General features: G+C 41.4%; 1 protein-coding gene across 1 annotated transcript in view; it reads left to right on the top strand.

The window, feature by feature from the left end:
• The window catches only part of Uggt2 (UDP-glucose glycoprotein glucosyltransferase 2), a 135,292-nt gene that overhangs the window by 71,682 nt on the left and 42,661 nt on the right, over positions 1 to 20,949 (top strand). The window contains exons 21-25 of the mRNA XM_051160970.1: positions 1,948 to 2,154; positions 3,138 to 3,269; positions 14,131 to 14,255; positions 14,979 to 15,074; positions 18,090 to 18,192. Of these exons, the coding sequence (XP_051016927.1) occupies positions 1,948 to 2,154; positions 3,138 to 3,269; positions 14,131 to 14,255; positions 14,979 to 15,074; positions 18,090 to 18,192 (663 nt within the window). The remainder of the gene's footprint in view (positions 1 to 1,947; positions 2,155 to 3,137; positions 3,270 to 14,130; positions 14,256 to 14,978; positions 15,075 to 18,089; positions 18,193 to 20,949) is intronic.

The raw sequence follows: 20,949 nt of genomic DNA, 5'->3' as shown, positions 1-20,949 counted from the left end.
TATAGCCAATCCTTACTCATGAGCATGAATGCAAAAATGCTCAACAAAACAAAACAAATATTCAAATTGTCATATTTTGCGTATTGTAGACATATAAATTATTATCATTATTTTTAAAATATGTGGTTATTAGGCTTGTTTATAATCATAAGAATTGCAATAAATGAAGTTTTAAATTTTCATGAATATACCATTTTGATGCTAGTATCAAGAAAATCTAAGTACTAGAAACCAATGAAATGAAGTTTCATGTAAAGTTTTAAATGAAAATACAGAATTCCTATATGAATGGAAGAGAGTCAATAATATAAAGATGTCATTTCTGCCATAATTAATGTATATAAATCCTTATTACAGTTCTGATAGAAATATCCTTATTTTTTAAAAATTGTCACACTAATTTGCAAATGTAAGTAAAGATTCCATGGACCAAGAATTACCAAAACACTTGTGAAACAGAGAAATGGAGGGTAACTAATGCATCATTTTCAAAACCTTCTATGGTGCCTACATAACTAAAAATCTTAACTCAAGAATAGGAAAAGCAAAACAATAGAAAGACAAGACCCTAGAAATAGCCATGCTTATCTTCATACACTGGGGTAAGCCCGCCTGCGCAACGGTGAGAGTAGTCCGCCAAGCCTCTCCACGCATGCGCGGCACCATACACACGCCAGTGCCGGGTGCATGGCGGCAGTGGTAGGCATACGCATAGATGCGCGGGGATGAGTTTCCCTGCAGGTCATCGATATCGCTTCAGAACAGTCTCTAATGCACAGGAAGCCTAGTGCCAGTCAGTTAAAGTAACAAACTAGTGTAAGTTAACATTAAATACCAGTTACGTCCTGTCAACTCACAGCATAGAGTACGAGCCACAGAATGCCAGGGCAGGGCTGCTTTTCATACCTGTGAGTTGTAGACAAATAGCGCCTGAACCGTACGCATCGAAAATATGCACAACCAGTGGGGAAAAAGAAAATTGAGTATTTTAAAAGGCTAAAAGTAGAGCAAATAATTTAGGGGGGAAGGGCCGGTGACAGAGCGGAATGTTCAGTATCATTGATGATGAGGGAAAGAAAGTAAAACCTGGTGCAATGTCCTTCTGTACTGCACAGATGACTTAAAATGACAATGCGAAAGGTCCCTGCTCTCTGATACAGTATGTTGCTAGTGGCAGAGGCAACTGACACAGATACTTTATAAACTATTTGGCTGTTTCAAAAATTAAAGCTGTAAAACAATTAAACGTGAATAAATAGATAAGATTTGTGTATCCTGGTGTGGAGCTCCAAATTGGTAGTAGCTCAGCTATCCATCAACAGGCTGGATAAAGAGTCTAGTCATCATCCATCTCACAGAGCTCCGTGTGCCACTGAAATAACCCCCCAGCGGCGGCGTTGCTGGGTCTCACCTTGGACTGACTGACAAGAGCCCACAGAACACCACATGCTGTGTCATCCCACTGATGAGAGACTTGAAGTGGATTGAACGTTTAGTGTTGGAATAAGAAAGGAAGACATGTGTGCTATAAACGGAGGAGGCGGTAGTCTTAGGAGGACGACGGTGTGTAGTAACCGAGGAGGAGGGCTGTCTGGGTCACTGGCAGGCTCTAGTTCTTGACCTATGGAGTTGTTTATCGTAGTTTAATTCACTGAATTCTACACTTTTGTTTTATATAATTTATATATTTTTATACACTCACAAAGTGATTAAATATTTTATTACCAAAGACACTTTATACAAAAGAGAAAGCTGATGGGTAACTAAATGATAGTTTCCCTACTATTGTGGAGGAAGTTACTCATTCAGTGTAGACGTCATAGATGGTCCAACAGTTAAAAAAAAAAAAAGCCTATGGTAAGGTCAGCAAACTTGACGTAAAGAAGTATGCTCAGCTGTAAGGGGTGTGTCAGGTACTGACCTCCTGACCTGTGATGTGTTTTACAGGAAATAAGTGCTCACAGTCGGTTAGGGATTGTTTATAACCCCACATCAAAGATCAATGAAGAGAACACAGCCATTTCTAGAGGAATTTTGGCAGCCTTTCTTACACATAGAAACAGCCTTTTGAGGCACTTCCTCAAGAAACTGGCAAAAGAAGAAACTGCTGAAGCAATTTATTCTGGAGATAAAATTAAAACATTCCTTACTGTGGTAAGTGAAACAATTGTGGGGGGTTGTATTTTAAAATATATGTTTTATATACTTCCAGCGGCATGTTACTAAAAACATTAGTCACTGTAATACGGTGGGAATGATACATGGCTGCACATTAGAGCACCACGGTGGGAAGCTACCTGTGTGCTGAGGAGGCCCAGAGCTCCTGTCTCTAAGACCTCAGCCACTCTAGGGATGGCTATCATAGTCTTACATTTGGAATTTTTTTCTCAATCATGCTAACCATATTTCAAGTGCTAAATAACCATCTGTGGCCATGGTTACCATATTGAATGGTGCAATGGAAATTTTCTGCCATCATAGGAGTGCATGGCAACTTGCTAAACATACCCTAAGGTCTCCTAGTTGTACCTAAACATAACAAGGTGAATTGTATATGTATTGACATATGGAAAGGACTGACAGAGACATATATGCCTCAGTATGAAGTTGAATAAAATCTTTGATTGATTTTCTATGAATATTTTCATAATTTATTACTTAATCAAGGATTATGCTTAATATTTCATTGTTTAGATACAGTTATTAAATTGGCCTTCTGTAATTGGTATATGAGGTGAGATGGAATATTTTTATCTTAAACACTTTTCTTTAAGAGCATCTAATATGAGATACTGAGTTCAGAATTTAATAAACATTTTATTTCTTTAATGTTAAGTCTTAATTAAATTCATATTCTCAAATATTATAATGATATACAAATCCCCCTTAAATTGTCAAATAATGAATAATTTATATCTATATGTACTTAGAACAAGATTTAAAGATTTTGTGAATGATTTGACAAAAGAATATTATTTCTTTAAAATGTTGCTTCAGAAGAAAATAATGCATTTTAAATAATAATTTGCATAATTTTACTAATAGTAATAAAGTAGACTTTATATAAATAAACATACACTGTCACTTCATCATCTGCTTCATTTTAATAGTATCATCATTTTTAACTTGTACCTTAGGAGATGGATAAGAATGCTTTTGAGAAAAAATATAACACCATTGGAGTAAATGTTTTTCGAACTCACCAGTTATTCTGTCAGGACGTACTTAAATTGCAACCTGGACAATCCGGTATCGTCAGCAATGGGAGAGTAAGTGAAGAAGTGGCCTCTTACACTTTATTGGGCACTGGTGCCATGGACAGAGCCCAACATAACGATGTGATGTGTATACAGTACAAAGGTGGCACTCACCTACCACACACTAGTCAGAGCTCAGGACACCCACTGTCCCTCCCCCAGCATGGTGACATCAGTGGGTCATGAGTTACTGAAAGCACAGTCCTCGCCATGTATCCACCTTTATCTTGGTCTAACAACGTGTCATTCTTATAAGACACCTTTCCAGCGTGAGACAGTGCACAAAGCACATTATTACACCTTTCCAGCGTGAGACAGTGCACAAAGCACATTATTACACCTTTCCAGCGTGAGACAGTGCACAAAGCGCATTATTACACCTTTCCAGCCTGAGACAGTGCACAAAGCACATTATTACACCTTTCCAGCGTGACACAGTGCACAAAGCACATTATTACACCTTTCCAGCGTGACACAGTGCACAAAATACATTATTACTTCTTTTTCTCCTGTGCCTTTCCCTGCAGCTCTTATGTCACATGACACCTAGTTTTGTAAATTCTGAAGTATGTTTATATAGATTGCCATGTATTAACAGTCTTTCACAACTATTACAAACACTCATTCTCACTGCGTTGTGAAAATGAGCTATTGATAGCGCAGTCCTTTGCCTTCCAACCCTTTTCTCTACAACAGACACACTGCGTCTCCAGAGGACATGATAAAACCCCCCTGCAGTCAGATATGGCAGTAGCACTTTGATATTTATTTATGTCTGTGTCATCCACGTGGAGGTCAGAGAGAAGTTGGCAGAGTGAATTCTCTTCTCCCACCATGAGTGTCCTCAGCATTGGGCTCAGGTTGTCAGGCATCAGCACCTTGGCCAGCCGAGCTGTTCGGGCAGTACATATGCTTTTGTTTTCTCTTGACTTGATGCAGATTTTTTTCTTTATAAACTTGTCTTTATAAACTAGTATAGAATAACTAGATTTATATAATTATCAGTATTCTTTGGGTCAATACTCTAATTTTATTTCTTACCAGTTACTTAGGTAAAAAACAAAAAAGAATAGACTCTGATCATTAAATTTATTAAATAAAGTAATGTGTTTGACAGATATTTGGCTTAACATATCGTACAGCAAATCATCAGATTATTTTAAAATTCTAATGCACTCTAAAGTTTTCTATGTTTTTATGAACCCTTGTTAAAATCATATTTGTTGGAGCTGAAGAGATGGCTCAGCAGTTGAGGGAGCTTTCTGCTCTTGCAAAGGTATGTTTTGGTTTCCAGCATCCACACAGGGCGACCCCCAACTACTTGGAACTCCAGGCCAGATCCAGTGCCAGCCTCTGACCTCTCCAGGTACCCCAGCACACTTACATATGCAGACACCATATACATTAAAAACAGAGTCAACCTTTTCTTTAAGAATCATATCCATCTCTAAATAGAGTTACTTTACCAACTGATAGCAAACATTATTATTATTATTGAGCTTATTAAAGTATTGAGCAGGGCACTGGTCCAGGGATGGCGTTGCTGTCAGTTACCATGGAGAGAAAATAGCTCTTTAAAGACAGTCCTCGTGTATGACCCTCTCTCCTGTGTTGTCTGCCAGGTGGCACAGGTTGCTCTGGGACATGGGCTTGTTCAGGAGCTGTGGAAGGGGGACAGAACTGAGCTGCCACTCAAATGCAGTGCTGCGTGGGCAGGCGAGGGCAGGAACTGATGTGTGCTGGCTAATGGCAACTGTGCTTTTGGCTGTTGTTGGGTGTGAGGACAAGTGTCCAGCGCAGCTGGCGTTAGCGTAGCAGCGAGGCCTGACTGCCCGGTTCACAGTGTGACTGTGCAGCATAATAGCCAAAGTCCCTGGAGCCGCTGTCAGCATTTTCACAGTTTAGTGTTTGAAATAATCTCTGCTTTTCTGCATAGAACCTGCTCCAGTGGTCAAGTTGGACCATATTTTGAGTTATAATTATTTATAAATGACTAATAATATGATGCAATAATGATTACATAATTTCTCCATTTTTGAACTTTTAAGTTTCGAGACAACATTTCACTGTGTACCTCTGCGTGACCTAGAACTGCGCAGGCCAGTCTGGCTTTGAACTCGCAAATGCCTGCTTGCCTCTGCATCCCGAATGCTGCATTTCAAAGGGGACTACCATACCCAGTAGTGATCACATAATTTCTTGCTGAAATCCTAAGGTATTAAGTGTTTTATGTTTATGTATGCTGATCGTGTGGTTCTACTTGTATTGATCACAGTATATATTCAGAAACTGTGGAAGAGTCCAGCCTAGCAGGTAACAGCAGCACACAAGCACTGCCCTTTCTAAGCCACGCTGACCTAGGTTCAGACTTGGCTGTCCCATGAGTCAGATGAGTTTGGTGAGACTTAAGCAGGAACACCAAGCTCCCCACCCCACTACAGCAGAAGAAACCATAGCATGCCAGGAACAAACTAGGCACAGTGTTGTGCACCTCCAAACACAGGGAAAAAGCACAGACCCCCCCTGGGGAGCAGAGCATCCCTGGCGGCAGCGGCAGGGATAGTGGTGACGACTGTAGCACCAACAACACCAGCGGTGCTTGCTGAGGTAGGCCATGGGGAACAAAGCACCCGCAGTGGTGATTGGCAGAGGGGATTGGCGAGATCAGCAGCGAGAAGTAGCAAACAACAGGGGCTGCACGGGACTGTGAGCACCGACAGTGGGTGACAGAGAGTGGACCAGCGCCTTGTTTCAGTGGAGGGCTGCAACCAGCAGGGAGAAAGGGAAGGTCAGACTGCTGGATGGATCAGTGCACCAACATGGAGTGGCCTGTCTACAGAGCAAAAGATTAACAAAACAGAAGTCACACAGCATCTGACATCCAAATCACAGATTCATTGTGTGGTGAATCCCTCAGAGGAGACAAGCAGCCAGAGTATCCCTGTAAAACCACGGAATCTAGGTGGCAGAGCTCAAACAAATATAGATACAGGAAGGCAGAGTCTGAGAACCCAGTATAGAAAACAGCTCCCTATCCCTGAGACCACCAGCTTGGAAAGCCAAGCCTCCTAAGTAGATGTCTAAAGGAAAGAATAAGAGGTCTAATAACAAAAATCAAGACTTTATGGCTCCACCAGAAAGCACAGAAACCAACAGATACCCTACTATGGCAGAGTCACAAGAAGATGACCTCAAAACCATGCTTATACAGCTATTTGAGAACTATAAAGAGGAAATGAATAGGTCCTTCCAAAAATTCCAGGATAACACAAACAAACGAATAGAAGCCATCCAGGAGAAACAAGAAACCACAAGCAAACAGGTGAAGGAATTAAATAAAACAATTCAAGACATGAAAACAGAATTAGACAATATTAAAATATCACAAATCGAGGAAAAAAAAGTGAAATGGAACAATTAAAAAAGGAAGCAGGAATCCAACAGACAAGTATAACTATCAGAATCCAACACATGGAAGAGAGAATCTCAGGTGCTGAAGATACAATAGAAGAAATTGATACATCTCTCAAAGAAAATCTTAAAACGGAAAAATTAGTGACACAAAGCATCCAAGAAATCAAGGATACCATGAGAAGGCATAACCTCAGGATTAGAGGTGTTGATAAAAAGGAAGATGCAAAGTTCCAAGCACCAGAAAATGTATTCAAGAAAATCATAGAAGAAAACTTCCCCAATCTACAGAAAGAGATACCCTTGAACATGCAAGAGGCCTACAGACCACCAAATACGCTAGACCAGAAAATAAATTCATCCCAGCACATAATAATCAAAACACTAAACCTGCAGAATAAAGAAAAGATACTAAAGGCTGCAAGAGAGAAAGGCAAAATAACAAATAATGGTAGACCCACCAGAATTACACCTGACTTTTCAACAGAGACTATAAAAGCCAGAAGAGCCTGGACTGAGATTATGCAGACCCTGAAAGACCACAGATGCAAACATAGGCTGCTATATCCAGCAAAACTTTGAATCAACATAGATGGAGACAACAAGATATCCCATGACAAAACTATATTTAAACAGTATCTAAACAGTATCAACCCCACTCTACAGAAAATAGTAGAAGGAAAACATCATCACGAGATCAGCCACACCCAAGAAAATGCAGCATACAGATAATCGAACATCAGGAAAACCAAAACAGACACTGCCCCACATAATCACCACTAGCTCCACAATACAAGGATCCAATAACCATTGGCCAATAATATCTGTCAACATCAATGGCCTCAACTCCCCAGTAAAAAGGCACAGGCTAACAAAATGGATGCAGAAACAAGATCCTTCAATATGTTTCATTCAGGAAACACATCTCATCAACAAAGACAGACATTACTTGAGAATAAAGGGCTGCAAAAAAATTCAAGCAAATGGTATCAGGAAGCAAGCAGGAGTAGCCATTTTAATATCTGACAAAATAGACTTTCAATTAAAATTGATCAGGAAAGATTGAGAAGGACACCTTGTCCTTATCAAAGGAAAAATCCACCAAGAGGACATCACCATCCTAAATATCTATGCCACAAATATTAGGGCACCTGCATTTGTAAAAGAAACACTTTAAGTTTAAATCATGCATTTATCCCAACACAATAATAGTGGGAGACCTCAACACCCCACTATCACCAATGGACAGATCCTCAAGGAAGAAATTAAATAGAGAAATAATCAAGCCAACAGAGGTCATGAATCAAATGGACCTAACAGACATTCACAGAGCTTTTTTCTCAAATAGAAAAGAATATACTTTCTTCTCTGTGCCACATGGAACCTTCTCCAAAATAGACCATATAATTGGTCACAAAACAAGCCTCCATAAATGCAGAAAAATTCAAATAATCCCTTGCATCCAATCAGACCACCATAGCCTAAAGGTAAGCATCAACAACAATAGAAATAACAAAAAGCCTACAAACACATGGAAACTGAACAATTTTCTACTCAATGACAACTGTGTCAGGGATGAAATAAAGAAAGAAATCAAAGATTTCCTAGAGTTTAATGAAAACGAAGGCACAACATATCCAAACCTTTGGGACACAATGAAAGCAGTGATGAGAGGAAAATTCATAGCACTAGGTACCTTCACAAAGAAACTGGAGGCATTGCATATAAGCAACTTAATGGAACACCTGAAAACTCTAGAAAAAAGAAACAGACACACCCAAGAGGGGTAGACGGCTGGAAATAATTAAACTCTGGGCTGCAATTAATAAGTTAGAAACAAAGAAAACAATTCAAAGAATCAACAAAACCAAGAGCTGGTTCTTTGAGAAAATCAACAAGATAGACAAACCCTTAGCCAAACTCACTAAAAGGCAAAGGGAGAGTACACAAATTAACAAAATCAGAAATGAAAAGGGAGAAATAACAACAGATACAAGGAAATCCAAAGAATCATTAGGTCTTACTTCAAAAGCCAATACGCCACAAAATTTGAAAATCTAAAGGATAGGACAATGTTCTTCATAAATTCCACTTTCCAAAGTTGAATCAAGATCAGGCAAACAAATTAAACAGTCCTATATGCGCTAAAGAAATAGAAGCAGTCATCAAAAGTCTCCCAACCAAAAAGGGCCCTGGGCCAGATGGATTCAGTGCAGAATTCTACCAAACCTTCAAAGAAGAACTAATACCAATACTCCTCTAACTGTTCCACAAAATAGAAACAGAAGGAACTCTTCCAAACTCATTCTATGAAGCCACAATCACCTTAATACCTAAGCCACACAAAGACCCAACAAAGAAAGAATTTTAGACCAATCTCCCTTATGAACATAGACGCAAAAATACTCAATAAAATTATTGCAAACCGAATACAAGATCACATCAAAAATCTCATCCATCATGACCAAATATGTTTCATACCAGGCATGCAAGGATGGTTCAATATAAGGAAATCTATCAATGTAATTAATCATATAAACAAACTGAAGAAAAAATCACATGATCATCTCTTTAGATGCAGAAAAAGCATTCGACAAAATCCAACACCCTTTCATGTCTTAGAGAGATCAGGGGTATAAGGCACATACCTTAACATAGTAAAGACAATATACAGAAAACCTATAGCCAACATCAAGCTAAATGGCGAGAAACTTAAGTCAATCCCACTGAATTCAGGGAAACGACAAGGCTGCCCACTCGCTCCATTGCTCTTCAATGTAGTACTTGAAGTCCTAGCTAGAGCAATAAGACAGCTAAAGGAGATCAAGGGGATACATATAGGAAAGGAAGAAGTTAAGGTTTCACTATTTGCAGATGATATGATAATATACATCAGCGATCCCCAATAGTCAACCAAAGAACTCCTGTAGCTTATAAAAAGAGCTTCAGCAAAGTGGCAGGATACAAAATTAACACAAAATAGTCAGTGGCCCTCCTGTATGCAGATGACGAAAGGGCAGAGAAAGAAATTAGGGAAACCACTCCCTTAACAATAGCCTCAAACAATATAAAATATCTGGGTGTAAATCTAACCAAGCAAGTGAAAGACCTTTATGAAAAACACTTCAAGTCTCTACAGAAAGAAATTGAAGAGGATATCAGAAAATGAAAAGATCTCCCATGCTCATGGATTGGGAGAATCAACATAGTAAAAATGGCCATCCTACCAAAAGCAATCTACAGATTTAATGCAATCCCTATCAGAATACTGATACAATATTTTATAGAACTGGAAAGATCAATCCCCAACTTCATATGGAAAAACAAAAAATCCAGGATAGCTAAATCAATCCTATACAATAAAAGATCTACCAGAGGAATCTCTATCCCTGATCTCAAGCTGTACTATAGAGCAACAGTTATAAAAACAGCATGGTACTGGCATAGAAATAGGCCAGTTGACCAATGGAACTGAACTGAGGACCCAGGTATACACCCACACACATATGGCCCTTTGATTTTTGACAAAGAGGCCAAAACGATACAATGGAAAAAAGAAAGCACCTTCAACAAATGGTGCAGATCCAACTGGATGTCTACATGTAAAATATGCAAATAGATCCATATTTATCACCCTGTACAAAACTAAAGTCCAAGTGGATTAAAGACCTCAACATAAAACCAGACACACTAAATCTGTTAGAAGAAAAAATGGGTAAGACCCTAGAACTCATTGGCACAGGAGACAAATTCCTGAACAGAACACCAACAGCTCAGGCTCTAAAATCAACAATTAATAAATGGGACCTTATGAGGCTGAGAAGCTTCTGCGAGATAGAAGACACTGTCAGCAGAACAAAGCAACAGCCCACAGATTGGGAAAAAATCTTTACCAACCCTACATCTGACAAAGGGCTGATATCTAAAATATATAAAGAACTCAAGAAATAAAACACTACCAAACAAAAAAACCCAATTAAAAAATGGGGTACAGAACTAAACAGAGAATTCTCAAAAGAGAAATATCAAATGGATGAGAAATACTCACAGAAATGCTCAACATCCCTACTTATCAGGGAAATGCAAATCAAAATGACCTTGAGATTCCATCTTATACCTATCCGATTAGCGAAGATCAGTAACTCGAATGACAACACATGCTGGAGAGGATGTGGCGAAAGGGGAACACTTCTCCACTGCTGGTGGGAGTGCAGACTTGTTCAACCACTCTGGAAAGGAATATGGCACTTTCTCAGAAAATTGGGAATAACTCTACCCCAAGATCCAGCTATACCACTCCTGGGCATATACCTGAAAGATACCCCACCATGCAACAAAGACATTTGTGCAACTGTGTTTGTAGTGGCCTTATTCAGAATAGCCAGAACCTGGGAACAACCAAGATGTCCCTCAATTGAAGAATGGATTTAAAAACTGGTACATCTACACAATGGAATACTATTCAGCTATTAAGAACAAGGAAATCTTGAGCTTTGCTAGCAAATGGATGGAATTAGAAATGATCATCCTAAGCGAGATAACCCGACCCAAAAACACAAGTATGGTATATACTCATTCATATGTGAATTTTAAACCAACATAGACATCCTAGGGGAGACTCTACCCTGCAGGATGTAGGGACAGTTACAAAGACTTAAAGCTGGACACTGGACAGAGTCCCAAGTGTGTAGAGTGGCCCAGTCAGGCCACAGAGGAAGAGGCCATATATAGCACGGGGATGCTAGATACATCAGCCCATACAATGACCAGAAACCTAGCTTTAATTGTTCTGTGCATCCCGCACACCTCATACAATTATAATGTTAGAACTGTATAATACTTGTGAGAAATTATGTTTTCAAAACAAAATAAGCAGCTGGATCAGACCTGACAGGAATCATTCCTCCCAGCACGATGGACACTGACATCTTGCATCCTCCTAGTTCCAGCCCCGGATGATTCTGTTGCTTTTACCCATCAGAGTTGGACAGCTTCCCAGACAACATTGTAGAAAACTTCTGATCCAATTTGGACCACCATTTCAATCTCCTACTAAGCCTGGAATCTCTCAACATTTAGAAACTGAACCACAAATGCAATCACTAGATTGCTTAACCAATCTCTCCAATTTTGGGGGGCCCACTCCAAGGTATTATGTGCCCCAGTTGAACCTGAAGAATCCTTAAGAGAACGATGCCCCATTCTCTCGGGGGCGGGGGGCTTGTATAGGTTGCTGTTTGCTCACTTGATCTACAAATGCTTATTCTCATCAGGAGGTGGTCATAATCACTATTGGTCTTATACAGAGAAAAAATTAGGGGAAATGTAGGAATGTCTCTCTTTGCCTTTATCTTGCATACGTAGGCAAGGAGATGGGAGCTGAAAAGAAAGAAAGGGAGACTTGGGAACATAGAGGGAGGATAGAACAAAAGCTAGATGATTGAACCTACTCATTAACTCAAGGCCTTAATTGTTACTTATGAAGGTTATGTCTAAGTCATTGCTATAAAATTTAGTATATTGATACAAAACATGGGCATGTCAAATACTTGGCAGATTTTAACACAAGACTATATATCCTAAGTCTAACAGGTAGATATGACTCTATCGATATATGAGGTAAAATAGTTGAATAAGGTTTTCGAAAGCCTCAGAGACACACAGAATATGACATTTAAAGTTGTTCTTAGAATCCTAAATTTCTTCAACAACAAGACAAGTTAACTCCTGACAACACCCAGCCAACCTCAAAGAAGATGAGCATCAAAGAACCTCCTTATGGACATGGCTTCAAAGGTGGCAAAATAGCTACTGGGCAAAATGTCCTCGTTCCTGCCACAAACAGAATCTGCCTAAAAATGGGCAACTTAGATGCAGGCAGAGTCGACGGCCGCACTCTGCCAAGTCAGGGTAAGCAAGTCCTCAATAGTTCCTGCCCTGAGAACAAGTCTGGCAGAGATATTAGGCCAGAAAGCTGAAGATGAGGCTCCAACGTTATAAAGTGTATTGGGTGGCTGGTCAGGCAGTAAACTGTCTTAAGTCAATTTGTACATTTTGGAAGCTGCTAACCCACACTGCTGGTTCACTTAGGAATTTAAGTTTTATTCCTTCTCAAGTCTCTGAGGGGCATTGAAGACAAGATAGTATAGTTTTACAACCAAGTTTAGCTGATTAGGGGACAAGATCGTTTTAGATCAAGATGAAGTTAAGCTATTAGAGTTGATATAGGACAGATATTGAATCGCGTTTGCAAATTTAGACCCAACAAGACAGGAAAGACACTTACTTCAAACAGGACGAATGCAGATGGCCAAGTCACTATGAATGTAACATGTACAGAACTCATTATTCTCATGATTGTCACATGGTTCTCCCTGCTGTATCTAGTTTGTCTTATACATGTGTAATAAAATAAAAGTATTTAAAAAAAACAACAACAACAACAAAAAGAAATTTACTGGTGTACGAAGGATAAAACAAATGAACAAAACAAAATAAAACCAACAAACAAATTAAAAAACATCTATCATGGTTTTCTTGTTTATACTTTTAAAATACATTTGAAAAAGAAAACCTTAAAAAAATGATTTAAATACCAGATAGATTATATCCTATGTTTAATTTTAGAGCTTGACGTTCTTTTTCCCCCACCTTGAGTATCATCTGACGCCATTTAAATTACACATCTGGCAAATGTGCTCAGTTGTAAGTCGGAGGGTAGACGCTGAGGGATCAAGCTGGAGGGTAGACGCTGAGGGATCAAACTCCTTCTGCTGTTTGACGCGGTGTGGCTCACACAGGTGAGAGGAAGGCAGTGCTCTGGTGTGCTCAACAGTAAAGACAATCTCCCTTCTCAATCCCTTCTCAAGCCACTGGAAGTGGGAAGTGGTATATCTAAAACCCCACCCTTTTCCAACCATGTCTCCTCAGCGATTAAAAACAACAGCAGCAACCACAAAACATTGAAACTGCTTTTAAGGGTAAATTTATATCAAATTTTAAAGTGAGAAAAAAAGTCCACATGAATGATTTTAGTATTACAGTTCCTGTGTCTGTGTTAAGACTCTCTGGTTTATATTTACAATGAAACCTTATTTGACCTCTAATGTCACCCCTGAAGGAGCCCACTGTGGTGCTGCCCTGACTTTTAAACCATGTGCCCTGCAGACGCAGCTGAAGGGAGCTGTGGAGATCTGTCTGAAGCCAGCCTCTCTAATCTGTCAAAGAAAGCAGCACTCTACATGACACGGTCATGGTTTTCTGTGGGAGACGGTGTCAGCCCCACATTCCACATTAGGACTTGGTACACGTGATATTATAGTGGGCTGTATGTAATAGCTCCCTCAGAAAACGCTCATGGTAGCACACACAGTTGATGGTGCTGTTGGAATAAACATGAAAAATGAAAATTTTCCTGAATCTCCTAGAAATTATCCAAAACTAAACCGATCTTCATCTTAAGTTTTTAGGACCATTAAATGAAGAGTTCTATATAGAAGATTTTCACTTGATTGAAAAGATAACATTTAGTAATTCAGTAAAGAAAATTAAAGGCATTGTTGAAAATATGGAAATAAACTCAAAACAGTAAGTATTTAAAAGTATTAAAGTAACTCTTTGGAGGTTTTGTGTGTTACATGTGCGTGCTTTCTTTCTTGCTTGCTTTCTTGCTTTCTTCCTTTCCTTTCTTTCTTTTTTGTTTTTATTTATTTATTTTTCCCAAGACAAGGTTTCTCTGTGTAGCCCTGGTTGTTCTGGACTTGCTCTGTAGACCAGGCTCACCCCAAACTCAGAACTCCTCCTGCCTCTCTCTGGCCCCCAGGGCTGGCATTAATGGTGTGTGCCACTACTGCCTGGCTCACATATTTTCTTATAAAGTTAGAAACTGTTTTGGTCTTTAGAAAAGATACATAATAAAAGACAAGAGAAGATGAGCCACCGAGCACATCGTCCACTGCCCATCACCTGGCGAGGACAGGGCTCGTTCCCCTTAGGCCACGTGCTCTCTTCATTTTGTGTCCACTTAGCTCCATCTGCTCTTTTCACAAAAGGGGCCATTTTCAGACAGACTGTGAGCAGGGCTCATGTGTTTTATACACTGTGGCTTCAGCTGTAAATACCCACTGTCCCTGTTTATTGCGTTGAGTGCTTTGCCTTTCCAGAGACGTGTGATGACACTGTGTGTCCTTTGCCTTCTGTAAGATCAGTGCTGCAGCTGCACATATAGAGCCTCTCCAGAGCCCTTCACTGTAGCATGAAATATGAAGTGTTCTCTTCCTGGGAGTTTCACCCGTTGTTATCTGCTTATAGCATGAACGACCTTGTGATGAAATTGGATGCACTGGTTTCTTCGTTGTCTGTGCGTGCCTCTCGGTATGATGTCACGTTACCCAAAGAGAATCTCAGGTAACACTGTAACAGTCTGATTTTTTTTTTTTTTTTTTTTTTTTTTGCTACTGAATGATTTTGTGCATTCCTTCCACTTGTCATGCATTATTTTCATTTGTTTTAATAGCATAATAAAAATTAAAGTTCTCTTTTTGGTGAAAAGATAATTAGTAATATAAAGAAAAAAGACTGTCTATGACATAGTTCAGTGGTAGCAGATATGTTTCTTTCATGCATGAGAGACTGGATTTGATCCCTTGTACCATATTACTAACACACACACACACACACACACACACACATCACAAATCTCACATACCACACATGCAAACTGCATGCACACACACACACATAGTGAATAAAAACACGGGACATAAAATGTTAAGTTATATTTAGCATGAGTTTTATTTAATGTTCAATATTGTTAGTCTTCAGTCATTGTAACTAATACTGTGTGTCTTCAGTATGGAAAGACTCGTTTCCTAAGGGCTGAGCATTATAACAGTGCCTGCAGCAGCACGCAGGTCAGAAAACCGTCTTTATAGCATGATGCATGTAGCTAAATGTTGTCTTTGGGACCAAATCACAGTACAGCCTTACAGGAGGAGTCAGCGCTTGTCTGGGGAAGCCTAAAGCAGCAGGAAACAGATGCAAGGCTGAGCCATAACGAGTTGCCTCATACCGAAGCCAGAAGACAACCATTCCTACAGGCGCCTCAGTGACAGTGACCTGCAGACACTGTACATGAAAACAAACGTAGCAGCAGTTGCCGAGTCACGTTATCAGATCATCTGACGTGTAACCCTTAGTTCTAGAAAACGTATCCAAGACCTGTTACCACTCTTACTTTAACACAGATCATAACTCCAAGCAGAATGAAGTTTCACTCAGTTCTTATGTTTGAAGTGAACATTTTATTTCATTGTGGAACACCAATGTCCTCCCTTCAGCTGTCAAATGTCAAACGTTTGTCATCGAAACAAACTGCTTTTTAGATATTAGCCACATAATACAGGATGACCACACCACAATCTACAGACCTACAGAAGATAAATAACAAGGAGGATCCGAGGAGGACGCCTAACTCTGTCACTCAAAAGGGCAACTAGAATAGACAACGGGAGTAGCTGAGGAGAAGGAACAGGGCTGGGCTACCGTAGAGGTCTCTGAGAGACTCCACCCAGCAGGGGATCCAAGCAGATGCTGAGTCACACAGCCAAACTTCAGGGTGGAGTGCAGGGAGTCTTAGGGAAGAGGTGGGAGACAGAAGGACCTGGAGGGGACAGGAGCTCCACAAGGAGACCAACGGAGACAACTAATCAGGATGCTAGACTCGGGTCGTCAGAGTCTGTCCCTGGAAGCCCGACTGAGAGACAGAGTCCAGAGTCACCGATGCACCAGGGCCCACCAAGACCCGGTCCTACAAAACCTCAGGGTTTAAATATCTTTTACAGAAACAAAACTTAGTGACAATGGTTAGTTAAAGAGTGCTAGGCTCACAATAGGGGTCTAAGGTAGTAAATTCTAAGTAAGGTGAGATAAGGGCAGTACATTCCGGGGCAGGGTTGAGATGGAGGCTAGTGGAGAATTTTTAACTTGCTCCTCTCACTTTGCTATTATTTTGTTTGCTCTCATTTCAGCCTGCAATTCTTAACTTGCTTGCTCAGCTAACAACGTTATTGTCATGGTGGCTGAGTCCAGGCCACCTGAAATCTTATATTTTCCTAGCTAATAAAACACCATTTCCTTAGCTAATAATGAAACACTATTTCCTTAGCTAATAGTGTCACTGCAGAGTTCAGGGACACTCCATCTAGAATCTTACAAGGCAGGGGGTGGGGTGGGGGTGCTGCAGAGACTGATGCACCAACCAAGGACCATGCATGGTGAAGACCTAGACCCTCTGCTCAGATGTGGTCTGTAGGCAGCACAGTCTCCATGTGAGCCCCATAATATGGGGGGTAGGGGCTGCCTCTGACATGGGCTCTGCTGCCCACTCATTGGTCACATCCCCTTGCCTGGGTAGCCTTGTCCACAGAGGAAGAGGATGCAGGCAGTCCAGATGAGACTTGATAGTCTGGGATCAGATGATGGGGAGGAGGCCCCTTTCTGAGAACTAGGGGAAGGGTGTGAGGGGGGAGTGAGGGAGGGGACCAGGAGGAGATAGGGGAGGAGGCTACAATTGGAATGTAAAGTGAACAAATTAAAAAATATATAATAGTAAAAAGAAAATGCTTTTAGGTGACTTATTAAAGCAATAATTACGCTAGCATAATTTGTAACTTAAAAACACACACACTATCTCCCACTTGCCAATTTGTTTCCATTTCCTTTAAATTAGGTCCATCTCTTAATTTATGATTCATATCACTGGAAGACTGAAGGGAAAATACAGGAGGGAAGGCGGTGAAGAGAGGAGGCTGCAATCTAAATGAATTATGATGATTTTGAGTGTATTTATTTCTCATTTCCCTGTATTGCGTATTGATCTTGTACAATGCCAAACTAGCTAAAAAGTGTCAATTGTCGGATTTAAGCTAATATATTCACCTAACAAAAAAACAATGGTTTCATTTTTCACATAATGCAATCTATGAAAAACTATCAGAAATTTTACTATAGTAGTCTCATTCTTTGAAGTTTGTTTGTTTGTTTGTTTGTTTGTTTTGGATTTTTCAAGACAAGGTTTCTCTGTGTAGCCTTGGCTATCCTAGACTCACTTTGTAGACCAGGTTAGCCTCAAACTCAAAATGATCTGCCTGCCTCTGCCTCCTGAGTGCTGGGATTAAAGGAGTGCACACCAGTATATTTTAATTGCATATTTATAAAATATTACATATTTCTCAAATTCTTTATAATCTTAAAATGTATCACACAGATTTAAAATCTGTCTTTTATTATGTGACATAATCAGAATTTCTTTACAAAAGGGAAAGTAAGCAACCCATAAGAATGTATGTAGTTAAAATCACAATTATGGATGTGTTTGCATAAACATAACCTACTGTGTTTGTCTCATTTGTGTTGCTCCAGTGTTATAAAGATAAACCCTCCAGAGAAAGACACGTTCTTTGATGTCACTGCCATTGTGGATCCTTTGACAAGAGAAGCTCAGAAGATGGCGCAGTTACTGGCTGTAAGACAGACTACACCTTCTCATTTCAAACTTACGTACTCCTGTCTGTGCTCTTCTCAGCTCTTCACACAGTCTGACATTTCAAGCCGCACATGTATGAAATACATGTATGAAATACATGTGTGTCAGTGTATAGTATGGAGCTATGCACGGGTCTTGCTGCAGTGCTTAAAAACTTGCTGGGGCTGAGCTGCTAGTCCCTACAGCGTGATGCTGGGGCTGGGCTGCTAGTCCCTACAGCGTGATGCTGGGGCTGGGCTGCTAGTCCCTACAGCGTGATGCTGGGGCTGGGCTGCTAGTCCCTACAGCGTGATGCTGGGGCTGGGCTGCTAGTCCCTACAGCGTGATGCTGGGGCTGGGCTGCTAGTCCCTACAGCGTGATGCTGGGGCTGGGCTGCTGGTCCCTACAGCGTGATGCTGGGGCTGAGCTGCTAGTCCCTACAGCGTGATGCGGGGCTGGCTGCTAGTCCCTACAGCGTGATGCTGGGGCTGGGCTGCTAGTCCCTACAGCGTGATGCTGGGGCTGGGCTGCTGGTCCCTACAGCGTGATGCTGGGGCTGGGCTGCTGGTCCCTACAGCGTGATGCTGGGGCTGGGCTGCTAGTCCCTACAGCGTGATGCTGGGGCTGAGCTGCTAGTCCCTACAGCGTGATGCTGGGGCTGGCTGCTAGGTCCCTACAGCGTGATGCTGGGGCTGGGCTGCTGGTCCCTACAGCGTGATGCTGGGGCTGAGCTGCTGGTCCCTACAGCGTGATGCTGGGGCTGAGCTGCTAGTCTCTACAGCGTGATGCTGGGGCTGAGCTGCTAGTCCCTACAGCGTGATGCTGGGGCTGGGCTGCTAGTCCCTACAGCGTGATGCTGGCCACATGAAGAGCACTATCATGATCTCCAAGTTCTGCCTGTCAGTGTGACTGTGAGGAAACAAATTCTTAAGTGAGGTCATAAGGAGGGGACTCTAGTCATAGCATCTGTGGAGAGAGAGGAATTCTGTATCTCTCCCATTATTTCTCCATCCCTCTATCTCCTTGAGCACACAGAGAGGTCAGGCAAGCATAATAACCTGACAGTAAGAGAGTTCCCACAGAAGCCAAATAAATAGACCTCTTGCTCTTGGACTTGGACTTCTTAGCCTCCAGAACCGTGAGAAAATAGATTTCTATAGTTTAAGCCACTCAGTCTGCAGCATTTTGTCATGGCAGACTGAGCAAATCAAAGACCTGTCTTCCCACGTCAGCACTGGTCCCTTTTGGAGAAGCTGCTCTTCACATCCATGCATGTGAAGCTTGCCGTGCAGTAGGTGGTGCTGGCCAAGCAGGAGAGCTCAGGGCGGACGGACATAGAGATCATGTCCATGTCCAGTCTCCTTGGTTCCTTTAGCCAGGACCAAAACCACAGGCAGAAAGCAGCATGCCGTGTAGCAGTCGCTCAGCAGCTCCTCAGGCTGCTGCAGACTGCCTGGAATCTAAGGTCACTGTCGTAGTTCAGAGGCCGTCTATGCACTGCTGTCAGCAGAAGGGGAGACCAGGCCGGAAGTCGCACAAGTGACCGGCAGTAGTAATAGTGAGAGGCTGGAAACCGTCCAGCAGCCGTTCGTAAAGATGAAAATGGAGGGACGTCTGGCCTGGGATTTTGACTTAAGTCTGAAGTCGCAGGTTATAGCCCTACTGGGCTGCATTGCCATGCCCTGCCTGAGGTAGAAGGATGGAGAGGAAGTGAGAGAAGGAGGGAAGGGGGGAGGGATGGAGGGAGGGAGGAGGGAGGGAGGGAGCAGAGAGGGAAGAGGGAGGAAGGGGAGGAGGGAGGGAGGGAGGAGAGGGAAGGAAGAGGGAGGGAGGGGAGGGAAGAAGGGAGGGAGGGAAGGAAGAGGGAGGGGGAGGGGAGAACAGAGGAAGGGAGGAGGGAGAGAGGGAAGGAAGAGGGAGGGGGAGGGAGGGGGAAGGGAGGGAGGGAGGGAAGGACTAAAGGCAACTAAGGAATGCTGAGAGCAGGAGAAATATGGAAGAGCACACCAGTTGTCAATAGCAAATGCTCAGCCCTAAGAACACATACAAGGAACATATGGACTGAGCAGGCTCTCTCTGTGTGCGTACATATCTGTGTGCATACATATGTGTGTGTGTGTAACAAAATGGAAAGGAAGTGAGGCATGAATTTGGAAAGAGAGCACGGTGTGGGGAGGGCGTATGTGGGAGGGGCCTGCGGAGAGGAAGTGGAAGGGGAATGATGTAACTATAATAGCAAAGCATTGCTTAAAGAAATAAATCTTCTCAGGCTTGGAAACTCCTCTGGAAACAGGAAGTCTAATGGATAATGCTAACGGTGGAGAGAGGTGACACTGGCATGTACTCCTCAGGATTCCATGTTGTAGCTTCTCAGACAATAGACCGCACTAAGGGAATTTATCGTCAATTCTTCTCCTGAGTGTATTTATTAGTATAGATGACACTCTTGGACTTTGATGTTGTCTCAGAGGATAAACAGCACAGTTAACGCCATGGTGGTTTCAGCATTTTCATAGCATTTGTTAACCCTTCACATGTAAGCTTCTTGAAATATAGAACTCAGATTATCCTTGATTTTTAGTGTTCAACTTCTCTGATCCCATGAAGAATCATTATTCAGAAGAAAATATTATTTTATGTTTAAGACACATGTCAATATAGAAATTATAAATAATAAATGTAAAATTATAGAGATAACAAAGGAATTACCTGTCACTTTATTGCCTTGATAATAATAGCATGCTTTATTTCTGAGT

This window comes from Acomys russatus, chromosome 18, assembly GCF_903995435.1.
Source record: "Acomys russatus chromosome 18, mAcoRus1.1, whole genome shotgun sequence".
Taxonomy (NCBI): domain Eukaryota; kingdom Metazoa; phylum Chordata; class Mammalia; order Rodentia; family Muridae; genus Acomys; species Acomys russatus.
Note: the sequence above shows the minus strand (reverse complement) of the source record. Positions and strands in the feature narration are given on the sequence as shown.